The following is a 14243-nucleotide window of genomic DNA, read 5'->3' on the forward strand; positions in this document are numbered from 1 at the left end:
CCAGTGCTCCCTTTGCAAGTTTCGTTTCTTCCTGTGGGCATCTGCTGGGGAGATGAGATGGTTAATGACCATGCTTTTGCTTTTTTTTGGCTTGAACTTGGGCCTTTTCCTGGTGTTTGCGTTGCAAGGAGATGGTAGCGTCTTGGTTCTCTGTGTGGCGTCTGTAGCATCATTGCTGGGGTGGTTCTCGTCACTGGAGGCTGGGAGCAGCGACCCAGTGGGATGTGGTCACTGCGTGTCCTCCCTGCCAGGCTGGGCAGAGGCCAGCAGTGCCGCAGGGTGCGGCTGGCAAAGGGAGGCGGCCAGGGCTGCTGCAAAGCTGGGGAAAGCTCTCCCGTGCATGCTTTCCCCTTCCAGGGGGGTGTTCTATTCCAGAGCTGAGACCCTGGATGCACTTCCACCTGCGCCTGGGCGCAGAGATAAGGCCAGGTGGCCCAGGGAGAGCCCAGGTCTTGGCCAAACTGCACCAGGCAGTCTGGAAACGGGCTCTCTTACTGCCGCAGGGCTGCAGGGATTGCCCAGGGTCGTGCAAAAGCGTCCCATTGGACAAGGCATGGGCACTTTGCTCGTGGCTGTCTCTGATTGCATCCCTGGTTTTTTCTTCCCCCTCTTTGGTTCTTCTGGAGCTTGCTGCAGCCAGCGCAAGCAGCCCCTGCGGTGTGGCTGGAGCACCGTGCGCAGGCAGCGCAGCGGAGGAGCGCAAACCTGGGAGGGGGCGGGGGGTGTCAGCAGGTTGCCCACACAACACAGATGGACATGGGAAACTCGCTGCTCACAGAGAGGCTGTTGCGCCTCTTTGTTTTCCCCACTAACTGTTGTTGTGGTGTCTTGCAGGCACAGAAGAATAAGGCAGGATGGATGTCTATGACCCTCAGATGCTGAATCTTGTGCTCTTTGGAGGTCTGATGGTGGTATCAGCCATCGGGATCTTCCTGGTGTTCACCTTCATGGAGAAGGTCCTCCGTCCTTCTGAGGAAGCCTTGGCCAAGCAAGGCAAAGGGCTTAAGAAGACTCAGCAGAAGGAAAAAGAGAAAAAGAAGAAAGAGGAAGCTGTTGAGAAAAAAGGAAAAGGAAAGAAAAATCAAGAGAAACCTAATGGACAGGTCCCAGAGGCGCACCAAAGTGCTCCAGTGGTCAGCTCTGTCACCATAAAGAAAAGCAATGTTCTTCCAGCCCATGAGGAGCAGAAGCATAATGGACCTGTCAAGAAGGTGGCTGCATCCAAGAAGAAGAGCGAGCCAGGTAAGGCCAAGTTCCTCTGCATATATCCCCGTCGGGTAAGCCGGCAGAGGGATCAGAGAAGGGCTGGAGTCATCTCGTTCCCTTAGCAAAGAGCTGGAACGAACCTGCCTGGTGAAAGGCAGGAGACGACCTTGCTGCTCTGCATCACTGGCACCGCTGCGTGGAGCGACAGTCCCCCAGCGAGGCTGTGTCACAATGGAGTCCAGCTTCTGATGCCCACCACGTCTCTGCTCCCTGGCTTTAGCAAAGCGTGCCCAGCTCCGTCTGGAATCGATCAGTGTGATGGAGGGCGGTGGCAGGGCGGCAGGAGCAGTAGCAGAGCCAGGCAGAGGTGGCAGCTGGCTCAGGGAACGCTTGTCTGTGGTGAGCGCCGTCCCCAGCGCTCGTCACATTGCTTTCAGTTAGAGAGGTATCAAACTTGGCTGTGGACATCTGGGCGGTTGCTGGCGTGAAATGGCAGTTATGGGGTTGAAGTCAACTGAGGCGATGCTACTCAGCCCTGCCGTTGGCTCGAGCGCTCCCAACCCCTCCTCTCTCCTCCCCAGCACCTGCGGACTCGGATGGGCCCCTCCACCTGCCCTACAAGACGCTCGTGTCCACGGTCAGCAGCACGGTGTTCGGCGAGGGGGAGGCCCAGCGGCTCATCGAGATCCTGACGGAGAAAGCGGGCATCGTCCAGGACTCCTGGCACGCGGTAGGGCTGCCAGCAGCGTCGCGTCCACCAGGGCTGGGCCAAGCCTCCGGGGGTGCGGAGGGGTGAAGGCAGCCCGTTTTCGGGCAGGCTGTCCCCCGAGGGGCAGCCTTAGAGACAGGAGCTGAATTTTCCCTGGGGCAGAGGGCAGGACCCTGTGCGTGTGGGGTGGAGGGGTTGGATGCGGAGGTGGTGGTCCCCGCTGATGTGCCACCCTGCGCCGGCAGGCCAAGCAGAAGGGTGACCCTGTCACTGTCCTGAAACGCCAGCTGGAGGAGAAGGAGAAGCAGCTCGCCACCAAGCAGGAGGCTGCAGCCGCTGCCAGAAACAAGGTGGAGGAGCTGAGCCAGGTAAGTGCCGCGCAGCCCTCCCGGCACCCCTGGCACGGGCTCTGCGCCTCACGGCTCGCCGTGTGCCTCCCTCTCCCCGCGTCTTACCCGCCCTTGGAGGTGAAGCCCAGGGGTTCTCTGGGCCCTTCATCCATTTGCTGTTTTCTCCCCCAAAAGGGGAGGAGATGCCCACCTGAGCTCCTCTCCTGGGCCTGATCCAGCCCGGGGAGGCACGTGCCCTGTTGGGCAGCCGCAGCTGGAGGGGGCTAAAGCCGTGCCCGTAAGAGACTGCAGCTTTCTGCTGCTTTCCGGAGGACAGTAAAGCCCTTCTCATCTCTTGGCAGAGCCCCTGAGCTGAGAAGGTGTTGATCAGTCCCTTTTTAAGGAGCCTGGTGCTCTTTACAGCCCCCTTGCCTGGCTCAGCCCCTTGCCTCCACCTCTCGTTGGGTGTTGAAGTCAGAAGGGACCCCCGGCGCGTCGTGCTCAGCACCTCCTGCCCCGCAGCCGCCAGGACCCTGCTGCAGCAGGTCCATCTGCCTGCAGGCAGGAGAGGAGAGGGCGAAGCCACCCTGTGCACTGAGTGCTGTGCTAAGCCCCGGCCTGTGCAGGCAGCCCAGGGCAGCGGCACGGCATCACCCAGCCGGCCAAGAGAGCACCCCTGCCTTGGCAGGGGGCGGAGGGGGGGGGTGTTTGGTTTGTGGGGGTGTTTTCTTTTTTTTGTTTTCCTGCTTTGCCCCAAACTTGATGTGATGATATTGATCCTGGGGCCGGGGAGGGGAATAAAATTCCAGGCTGTCACTCCTGTCTCTTAGCTGGCCCAGTGTGGAACAACAGTGGCATCCAGTGGCCACTGAGCCCAAAGCTTAATGCAGGAGGAAATGTAAGTGCGGAAGGGTGTAGCTGGGCCTGGGGGCAGCGCCGAAAGGGTTACACTTCTTAAAGTCTTCTGAGCCAGGAGGCCACTTGTTTCGAGTCCCCTTAAAGCAGGGGAGTTCCTGCGCTGAAACTGACCGGGTGGCTTCTCTCCTCGAAGGAGCTGGCGGCCGAGCGGGCCAAGGCGACGGCCGTGGAGGGCAAGCTGAAGGAGCAGCTGCTGGCCCGCGAGCAGGAGATGGCAGCGGTGCAGGCACGCGTGCAGGCCAGCTACCAGGACCATGTCAGCGAAACGCAGCAGCTGCAGGGCAAGGTGAGCCCCACGCGGTGCTCTGCAGCTTCCTCCGCTGGCTGCCGGCTGGCCCTCGGTGGCAGCTGCCTGGTCTTTTGGAGAAGACCGAGGTGGGCGAGGGGGCCAGAGCCTCGGGGAGGGGCGAGAGCCCCGCAGTGCTCCTGAGCCGTGGTGCTCACGCTAGAAGAGGGATGTGGGAGCATCCTCACGGGATGCAGCAGCCGCAGGGGCTGTCAGCAGCAGCAGACACCTCGCTGTGGCTTCCTTGCCAGTCCCTCTTGCCCATGGAGTGGGCTCCTCAGGGGAGAGCCGAGGGGCTGGCAGCAGCGGCATCAACCCCTGTTGGTCTCTCCCTAGATCCGCACCCTGCAGGAGCAGCTGGAGAATGGCCCCGACACGCAGCTGGCTCACCTGCAGCAGGAGAACTCCATCCTGAGCGATGCCTTCTGCCAGATCAGAAGTCAGATGGAGAGCAAGTAAGACTAGGGGTGGGGGTGGGGGCAGAGCCTGGGGCCGCCCTCTGGCAAGCCCTGGGGGGGGCTGTCCATCATGATTGGCCACCCCCTTTCTGGAGGGTGCTTCTACAGACGCCCCAGCTAGCTGGAGGTAGAGGAGGGAGTGAGGAAGAGATTGCCAAATGGCTTCTGTGGGCCTGGCAGGGGAAACAAGGATGCTTTTCCCAAGTGGAAGGGCAGGGGAAGCCCTCTCTGCTTTGGAGTCACCTGTGCTGATGCTAGCGGAGGGGGCAGAGGGGACCAGAAGGCACTGCAGCATTTCTCCACACTTCGGAGAGCTTGTGCTCACCAACTTCAGAAGAAATGTCGCTGGCTCTTTGATGGGAGCGGTGCTGCAGAGAAGCGAGACCTGCCTGGTGCATACAGAACAACCAGGAGCTAGGGAGAAGAATTTGGCGCTCCTTTTTGTAGAAAGTCTGAAATGGCTGGTGATTAACAGTGGTCAGTTAATTACAGAGCAGACGCCAGCTGCTTAGAGTGCTTTCTCCTGTGTCTGGGAACACAGATCCTTGCGTCTTCTACTTCATGAGAAAGAAATGTCTCCTGTGATGGAAACGGAGCTTTTGAAATTGATGTGTCAGCTCCTTCCACCCCATCCCTGAAGGACCAGGCGTGTCCGAGAAACAGGCCAACACAACCGTTGAGATGTTTCAAGCCCTGTTACCAGGCCCACCAGGAGGATGTGTTCCCCCTGGGTAACGCCAGGGATGCTTGACTGGCCTGCGGGCTGGAATAACGCTGCTTCTGTTGGTGCAGGCAAAACGCTGAGGTGGCCAGGTTACAGGAGTGGTGCGGCAAGCTGATGAACGAGCTGTCTGAGAAGTCAGAGGTGCTGCGGCAAGAGGAGCAGCTGAGGAAGAGCTGGAAGATGAAAGTGGCGGCCTTGGAGAGGCAGATGGAGCAGCTGCAGGTCAGGCAAGCGCCTGCAAACCTGCTCCCGCCGGGTGTGAGGGTGGGGGGGGAAGCCTAGGTGGTGCACCGTGCTGGGTGGTAGCCTCAGGTGAGAGAGGAAACCCAGTGGCCCCTGCCAGCGGGTGCTCACGAGGACGTGGGTGCTCCCTCTCGACTCTGAAGCCCTTGGTGCAGGAGGTAGAGCTTGTGGCTTTGTTATTGTCACCGGGGTGTGGCTGGATTTGGGGGTTTAGGGGTGTTTAAAGGACACCTCCCAGGTAGAGCCTCTGAGCACGCCGCTGGAGCAGTGGCGCATCGCTGGCTTGTGCCCGCCGAGGCAGCTCAGTGGAGACCTGAGGTGACCCGAGATGTTTTGGAGGGGGGAGTGTCGCCAGACGGCCAAGGGAGACTCAGGCAGATGCCTTCTTTTGACTCCCATGTAGGAAAAACTAGGAAAAAAAAAAAAAAAGAAAGAACCGGGGCCAGGCAGCAAGCGAACTACAGGAGCGACTGAAGGTTACCCAGGACCAACTGGCCAAAGGGAGACTGAAGAAGTGTAAAGAACAGCTTCAGGAAACGGTACTTGTGGTGGCCGCAGCCATCCCTCCCCTTGGTGCTGGTGGAGGGCAGGGGGAAGCGCGTGTCAGGCAGTGGTTGAAAACCGGAGACAAGGTGGCACTTGCTGCCAGAAACCATCTGGGTGGCTTTTGGGAAGCTCTGGGAGCACAGGAGATGGTGGCCATGGTTCTCCCTTCTCAAAAGGCAGGACCTGGCCCATCTGTGAAACGCTTTGATGCTTGAGCTGCCACGAGGATAAGGTTGAGAGCCAGTTGAGTAACCCACCTCTCTTTTCCTTCTCCAGGGGGAAGAGGACAGTTTGAAGGAAGGGACTTCAGTCTGACGAGTCTGTGACCTAGACCTTACCGTCACCTTACCAAAATGCCTTACACATTCCTAAAACGAAAACTAAAAATATATGCCTGATTTACTGTAGAAAAAAGTTGCAAGCCATTCGTGACCTAAAACCTAGTTTTGAAACTTAAAAAAAACCCCAAACACAAAAACCCAACCAGTAAACACTGCAGGCATATGTTTGTAAGAAAATCTTCATACTGTTTTGTACAACTACCGTTTGTTCCCAAGGGCACCGCACCGACCACATCGGGGCAGGCAGAACCCACAAATCTGTGAAAAGGGAAGACTCTGTTTGTACATCAACTGGTGATTTTTTTTTTCCTTTCTTTTTTACTTTTTTTGTTTTGGTTTGGGTTTTTTTGTTTGTTGGAGTGGAAGAAGTGTGAAAGTGAGACCCAGCATGGAAGGAAGCCTCTCTTTAATGGGTGGCTCTTGGCACGTATCCTTTTGTGTATTTCTGGGTGTCGATGCATTTACAATGATGTAGTGAAAAGAGCTTATTCTTGCTTCATTTTCCGGGTTATTATTTACTAATTTTTTATTAAGTTTGCAAGCCAGCCAGGTGTTTGGGGTCACTGAAGAAGGACCCTGCTGTGGCCGGGAGCAGATCCTTTACTCCCCCGCCTTGCTTGCTGTGCTGCAAACAGCCATCCCCTCTGTTTTTTCTCCAAGATACGCAAAGGAGAGAAGCCTTCCCTTCCAGCCACGAGTGTTCTCACACTGGCGGTGCACCCCGAGGTCCCCTGCCACGGGGTCAGGCTGAGCGTGGGGACAGGGCAGAGCAGCGTGAGCGTGGGGACAGGGCGCAGCAGCACAGCCTCGCCAGCCCAGCGCAGGCTGCTCCTGCTCTCTTAAGCCTCAGCGCACCCCAGAAATTCTGTCCCTGCGGGTGCTGCGTGGTGGTGGTCCTTGGGCACTGCCAGGCTCTTCAGCCTTCTCTCTCCCCTTCTTGTGGCTTTCCTGTTGAAACTCCACACAAACCCACCCTTTTTCCCCCGAGTTTTCTTCTTTTTAAATACTTTTTCTTTTTTTATTTCAAGTTGGTTTATTGGGAAATGGCAGAGACCACGTCACAGCTTGGTGCCTGCCTCCTCACAATAAAGCTGCTGAGCCCGGCGCTGACATCAGTGGGATTTGAGGAGCTGGTGGGGGGAAAAGGCCCCCAGAGTACTTGGTACCTCTGGGGGGTGTGAAGAACCAAGGCCAGGAAGGGGGATGAAGGCCAGACCCGCCTCCCTTTTGTTCCCAGAGAAGTCTGCGTGTGCTCAGCCTCTATATTAGACACACCAGAGATTCCACGCAGGCAGGACTGGGTAGACACGTGTCCTGTCCCCCCAGCACTGCAGCTTTGGGGGTCACGATGGAGAAGGGATGTGCAAATCACACTTGGGCTCTGGGGTATGTGCGTGACCTGTCTCTGATCAGGCAAGAAAAAGGGGTCCTGCTGAATTCTGGCTGAGGGAACGGCAAGCTGAGAGCCCACCCCCCACCCCCACTGCCTGGTGATTAACAGTGGTCAGTTAATTACAGAGCAGACTCCAGCTGCTTAGAGTGCTTTCTCCTGTGTCTGGGAACACAGATCCTTGCGTCTTCTACTTCATGAGAAAGGAATGCCTCCTGTGTCTTTGGCTGTACCCTGTTTCATAATAATGCCAATGAAAGTGCCTGAGGCCACTTTAGACTGGTTTCTTGACAAATTCTACTTATTTGTCGTTTTAATGTTTGATTCATCCTTTCCACTTTCCCACTAGATTGTGGCCTCCAAGACGCATGCAAATACCAATTAATACCCAATGTTTTGCTAACACTTTGGACTACTTCAGCAACAAAGTGTGGACCTCTGTCAGAGGAAATTCCAATAGGAACTCCAAATCTCGGGATTATTTCTTGTAATAACCACTTCACAACCTCTTTTTGCTTGTGTGGTGCGACAGGGAAGGGCTTCTGGCCATCCTGTAAAAGTATCAACCCTTACCAGGATATACTGGTACCCATTTTGTCTAGGCAGCTCTGAAAAATCTACTTGCCAATAATCTCCAGGTTCTGTACCAGATTTCAGTCTGCCCATTTGAACCTTTTTCTTAATCACTGGATTGGTTTTCAAACGTACTTCACACTTTGCAGTTACCGTATTAGCTATTCCCAACATCTTAACTGATATTACTTGCTTTCCCAAAGATGTTACTAAGGCTTCTGCCCCCCAGTGACACTCTTGATGTCTCGTTTGAATTATCTCTCTCATCACAGGAGGTGGAATTACTACCTGTCCATTAGGAGTTACCCACCATCCCGCTAAGTTTTTCTTAGCATTTAATAACTGACCCGATTTGTCATCTTCCTCTGAATATCTCGGTTTCTCCCTGGGAAGGGTTACTGTTTTAGAAGGAATTATTGCCATTTGCAATGCTTGTTTCTTTGCTACCCTTTTTGCTGTTCTATCAGCTAAATTATTCCCAGCTATTATTTTTGTATTGCCAGTCTGGTGTGCCGTACAGTGCATGATTGCTACTTGATCTGGCTTTTGAACTGCTTGTAATAATCGTAAAATCTCTGTTTGATGCTTAATGTTTGATCCTTGAGAGGACAATAACCCCCTCTCTTTCCACAAAGCTCCATGGACATGCACTACCCCAAAGGCATATTTTGAATCAGTCCAGATATTTACTCTCTTGTCGTTGCTTAATTCTAAGGCTCGAATTAAAGCGATGAGTTCCGCCTTTTGGGCTGATGTGGTACCCGCCAATGCTCCTGCTTCTATGACTGTAGTCTCTGTTGTTACCGCATATCCGGCGTATCGGACTCCGTGTTCCATAAAGCTGCTTCCATCAGTATACAGTTCCCAGTCTGGTCTCTCCAATGGCACATCCTTCAGATCTTCACGACTGGAATAAACATACTCGATGGTAGCCAAGCAATCATGTTCCAGTCGTCCTTCTTCCTGTATGGAACTTAAAAACACTGCAGGATTTACCAGGTTAGTTGTCTTTAGAATCACATCATCCTGTTCAGTCAATACCACCTGGTGCTTCATCATTCGGCTGGGGGACAGCCAGTGTCCCCCCTTCTGTTCTAGGACAGTTATCACCATGTGTGGCACATAGACTGTTATTGTTCTTCCCAAAGTCAATTTCCGAGCTTCTTGTATGAGCATCACTGTTGCGGCCACTGCTCGCAGGCAGTTTGGCCACCCTTTACTCACTGTGTCCAGTTGTTTAGAGAAATATCCGACTGGTCGTTTCCAGCTTCCTATCCTCTGGGTTAACACGCCCGGTGCAAGGTGTTGCCTTTCATGTACAAACAGCTGGAAATCTTTGGTTAGATCCGGCAGTCCCAAGGCAGGTGCAGACATTAAGGCACGCTTCAACTCTACAAAAGCCTTTTGTTGTTGTGGGCCCCATACAAAGGAAGGGTTCTTTTGGGCCTCGTACAGCGGTTTAGCTATTAGCCCATAGTTCATGATCCAAAGGCGACACCACCCAGTCATTCCCCAAAATGCTCTGAGTTCATGAATATTTCTCGGCTCAGGTATACCACAAATAGCTTCTTTGCGATTTTTTCCTAATTGTCGTTGTCCTTTTGAAATCTCAAAGCCCAGATATATCACAGTCTGGCAGGCTATCTGGGCTTTCTTCCTGGATACCTTATACCCATTTAGTCCCAGGAAATTCAAGAGGTCAATAGTCACCTGTATACAGGTAGGTCTTTCTTCTGTAGCTATCAATATGTCATCCACATATTGTAGGAGTAAATGCCCAGGTCTTGGTTTGTCCTGTTTCCAGATTTCAAGTTCCTTTGCTAAATGATTTCCAAAAATAGTTGGACTGTTTTTAAATCCTTGGGGTAATCTAGTCCATGTCAGCTGCATCTTTTGCCTGGTTTGAGGATTTTCCCATTCGAAAGCAAACAGTTTTCTGCTTCCCTTTTCCAAAGGTATACAAAAGAAAGCATCTTTTAAATCAAGCACTGTAAACCACTGATAATTCTCCCTCAATGCTGTTAACAGTGTATAAGGGTTTGCTACTACAGGATAAATATCCTCAACTATTTGATTTACTGCTCTCAAGTCTTGTACCAGTCTATATTCACCCGAAGGTTTTCTGACTGGTAAAATAGGAGTATTATACTCAGATGCACATTCTTCCAAAATTTTATACTCCAAAAATTTATCAATCCATTTCTTCAATTCCTGTCTCACTTCCGGTTTGATTGGATACTGTTTAATTCTCACTGTTCTGCGCCTTCCTTCAAATCTATTTTAACTGGTTCTGCTAGTTTCGATTTACGAGGAATATCTGTCTCCCATACAGTAGGGATCACTGCCAAATCCACCTCCGGTGGAATTTCTTGCTCCTTTACCTTTTCTTGTATCGTCAGGATTTCTCCCGTTTTTGACTCAGGTATTTTCAAGAAAAGTTCTCCTTCGTCAAAAACAATCTGTACATTTAATTTGGATAACAAATCTCTTCCTAAGAAGGGTACCGGACATACTGGTACATACAAATATTCATGTGTAATTATCTTATTTCCAAATTTCAAATCCAGGGGTTGCAGGAATGGCCTGTTGTTGTTCCAATTTTTCCTTTACAGGTATTTAATAAAAAAATGTCGCTTCTGTATCCACTCCCAACCTCACAATTTAAACAACATTTTTTTCCACTTTCTTATTATCAGAAGTTACAGCCATTACCAAATTATCTCCAATAGTTAGCTTACATTCATCCTGCCAATCCTTTCTTTGTCTTAAGTAAAAAAAACAAATCCACATCTGGCATTTTATTCCATTTCCCTTCTCTTTTACAATACAGCATTAACTGCAAAATAGTGTTACAATTCAGTGTCCCATTCGTGGGCCACTTTTCCTGATCATCCAATATATACAAAGGCCACCAATTATTACAATACTCAAATTATTACAAACTCAATCATCTGGCTCTTTTGCAGATCATCCTGTAAATTTCCCCAATGTGCCAATAAACATCCCAACAAAGAATTTTTCGGGATTTTGTCATTTACAGCAAGATTACCCATGCTTTTACTTTTAAACAACCAAGTTAACTTAGTTGCCATGGTGTAATTACTCACAGTACAATACACAATTATTCAACTCTGTCACTCCGATCCGCGGATCCACACTCCCACTCGCTTTCGTTCTCAATTATACGTCTGACCCTTACAGCCACACTCACACTTTCCCACAGTTACTTTAAACAAACATATAACACAATATTATACCTCTTAATTTTCTTCTTAATACACAAACTCACAGAACAACAAAGAAAACAAACATATAACACAATATTATACCTCTTAATTTTCTTCTTAATACACAAACTCACAAAACAACAAAGAACACCAAAAACTTCTTCTAACTTCTTGTTAGAGGCACTACCTTAGAGAACACTATAGCGTATAGTTTCTCTTGTCTCCACTTTTGTCCAACCCTGCAATAGCTTTCGCTTATGTCTTACGGGCAGACGCCTAGGCTTCCACTTCCACAAGGATCCTTTTAGTCCAACCCTGCAATAGCTTTCGCTTATGTCTTACGGGCAGACTCCTAGTCCTACCCTGCGCAGCTCTTTCACCGCGTCTGACAGGCAGACTTACTCAGTGGGGCTCCAACCCACTGGTGGGACTCCATCCCACTCTTTCCCATACAATTATTATAGTGGGACTCCTACCCACTTCCTCTAGTGCACTTACTTACTACAATTAAAAAAAGAAGTGTCTTACCCAAAAATCCAGGGAACGTCGCGAAGAGCCTTACGGATCGGGGATCGATGGGTGTCCCCGAGAAATCCTCGGTGCCGGCTGGAACCGATCAGGTCCCTGACTCCGCCGGTCTCCTTCAGTGAGGTCCCATCTGGGTCGCCAAAACTGTTACCGAAATCTCGGACTGAAGAACTTATCGACACCAATGTGATGTAGATAAGCAGACACTTCTTTATTGACGGCCGGGTGCGTGAGCGAGTCCTCTCACGATCAACGCACGCCAGGTCCCAAAATCAGATTCCATAGATATAACTTATTCATACATATTCATTAAATATTCATGCATAATCATAACATTTCCTGTAAATCATTAACATATTCTCCTCCTATATCCGATTCTGCGCAGTAGAGCTTAGAAAGGTCTAGAAATGGGTCTGGGGTACGATTTGGGTAGGTGGTGTATGAGTCGGTGGTCGCGATCTCCCCCTGCTGGAATTACCTTTTACTGAAGTTCACAGTTTCTTGGCAGGTAACCACAAGCTGTTCCAGTCGACTCTCCCCAGTTCCCATTCATCTCATATTCTGACATTTCAGTACACCTCTGCATACAGAAGACTGGTTAAATACAAAGAAACCTTTCAACCCTAAAGTTATTACCTAAGTTTTAACAATGGTTCCAGCCCCTTCTTCTAGCCTTGGTACAGGACGTACAGAAGATCTCATAGCAGCTTTTACTGTGCAACTAAGAGTTTCATTAAAAATATTTCTTATCCTTCTATTTTTCAATTTTATAAAATGATTTTATAAAATCAATTAATCAATCAAATAGTCAATCAATCTTAACTTATTAACAAATCGATAACATGTCTTCATTGCCTTTCACTAAAATTCCTCTTTCCTGTGAAACCAGTTGTGTTTGTGGGTTTGGGATCTTTTTTTTTCTTTCCTCCCCTTGTTCAGGGAGCAGTAGCCCAGCACAGTTCCACTTGATTTTTTTCTGGTGGTGTTACAACAGACATTGTGCAGTCCTCCTAACGCTTTGTCCATCAGTAATGTTTTCACTTTTTTCTTGTTCCTGTTTTAAGAGACACTATTGTTTTCTTTCTAAGGGCTGTATTTTTGTTATGTCCTTCATGATGAGTGAATTCAAAGTACTTTCAATGGCATAATACACTTTGTAGTGTAATTTTGTGAAAATGCTTCTCTATGAATTACAAAAAAGATTTCATTTTCTATTATTTCAGAGGTAAACCCTGAATTAATCAATCCTGGATGTGGTGTTTCTGTCTTCTAGAAATACGTGAAGCTTAACTTTGTTTTTATAGGTTGAGAAGGAAAAAGCAAAGAAAGATGTTCAAAAGTGCAGGCGGTGGCAAAACAGGAATGTGTGGATAAATTAAATAACATCACTAATCGGCAAATGAAACAAAAGATTACTGTAAGGAAGAATGACTGTTTGAAAATGGAGAATGAAAACACGATAGAAGAAAAAGACAAAAAGATTTTTTCATCTGGGGAGAGCTCAAAATTATTAAAATGCCAGTGAAAGGGTAAGCTAAGGAAATAATCTCTAATTCTTATTTGTAGTACTATGTAAGTGTCTTAGGTTTTCTGATACTGTGGTAGTTGAAGTAGTTTCCTCAGTGGTGAAAGCCATAGTGAGCAGTCCACTGCTTTTCAAAAAGTGAAGAAAATTTCTTCTTAGAAAACACTAAGCTCATGATGGAGGTTCAAATTTATGGCCTGCTCTAAAAAAAAGAAAAGGAAAAAAGAAAAGAAAAAAAAACCCCATCCAAATTCCTGTGATTTCCTTGTCAATACTGAGGCAAAATGCATCTTTGAAACCAGAAAGAAAAGCAGACTGGAAAAAGCAGTTATTTTTGTAGGAAATGGCCACCTAGAAAAGAAAAGTAGGAACTTGGGGTTTGCTACTACTCCCTTTTCTAGGTGATTTTAGTGATCTCCGTGCAGTTGGTGTTTTCCTTTTCATTAAGTTAATATGCCCTTTGTCAGGAGAGGGTGATTTGAAGAATCAGTCAGCAGTATGCAGGCGAGCGGAGGTTGTCTTTATTCGGCAGCGCTGGGTGCATGGGGGATCGCGCCACCAAAGTCATGCACCCCGAGGTGACTTTTCAGTCCCCCCTTTATACAAGCTACTCAGACCTATTCATGAGTTTTCCAAGAAATGGTTTACATATTCATTACAATTCTGAGAATTCATTTACATATCTCATGCCTGCACAATGTCCTTGAGGAGTTGTCTCTGCGCAGACTCTATTCCTCAGGGGCCATGTTTAAAGTCTTTGTCTTCGCCACGTTGCATGTACAACAGGAATCTAAGACAGAATGTCCCTTCTGAAGATAACCAACCCAAGGCCTTAGCAGTCTGTGCATCCGTCATGTGGCAGTAAGGGTCCTTGGACATCTCCCGACTTTTAACTAAACGTAGGTGCGTCATCCTTTAGATAAGTGGTACAGCATTCGCTATTCAGAGTTCCCGTTGTTTGTCAGGCAGCACCAGTCCCGCTGTGTCACCACATTTCCTTCTCAACCTGGACTTGGGACAGAGACCAGTCCTGCAGACACCTCGGCAAGGAGGAGCCCTTGATGAGGACGACGACGAGCCGCTTTTGGGTGAGCTCAGAGCTGACTGAAACACAAGCGAAAAGCCCCAGCTCAAACCAGGCCGCTTTGCTTTTCTTGGAAGTCACAAAGCTTCGCTCTGGTGGGTCTCTTTGCATCGGAAACCCTTGTGCTCCCAACGCTGTGACCTGTGTGGGTGCCAA

At 49.6% G+C, this 14243-nt stretch overlaps 1 protein-coding gene across 1 annotated transcript; it reads left to right on the forward strand.

The window, feature by feature from the left end:
- Positions 1-570: 570 nt before the first annotated feature.
- LOC129735018 (ribosome-binding protein 1-like) lies at positions 571-7202 on the forward strand. The gene is made up of 8 exons (XM_055700402.1): positions 571-1242; positions 1788-1936; positions 2161-2283; positions 3296-3448; positions 3785-3903; positions 4699-4852; positions 5277-5412; positions 5696-7202. The coding sequence occupies exons 1-7, from the start codon at positions 855-857 to the stop codon at positions 5391-5393; spliced, it is 1203 nt and encodes a 400-aa protein (XP_055556377.1). The 5' UTR covers positions 571-854; the 3' UTR covers positions 5394-5412; positions 5696-7202.
- Positions 7203-14243: the final 7041 nt, after the last annotated feature.

The sequence above is a fragment of the Falco cherrug genome, unplaced genomic scaffold (assembly GCF_023634085.1).
Source record: "Falco cherrug isolate bFalChe1 unplaced genomic scaffold, bFalChe1.pri scaffold_101, whole genome shotgun sequence".
Classification (NCBI taxonomy): domain Eukaryota; kingdom Metazoa; phylum Chordata; class Aves; order Falconiformes; family Falconidae; genus Falco; species Falco cherrug.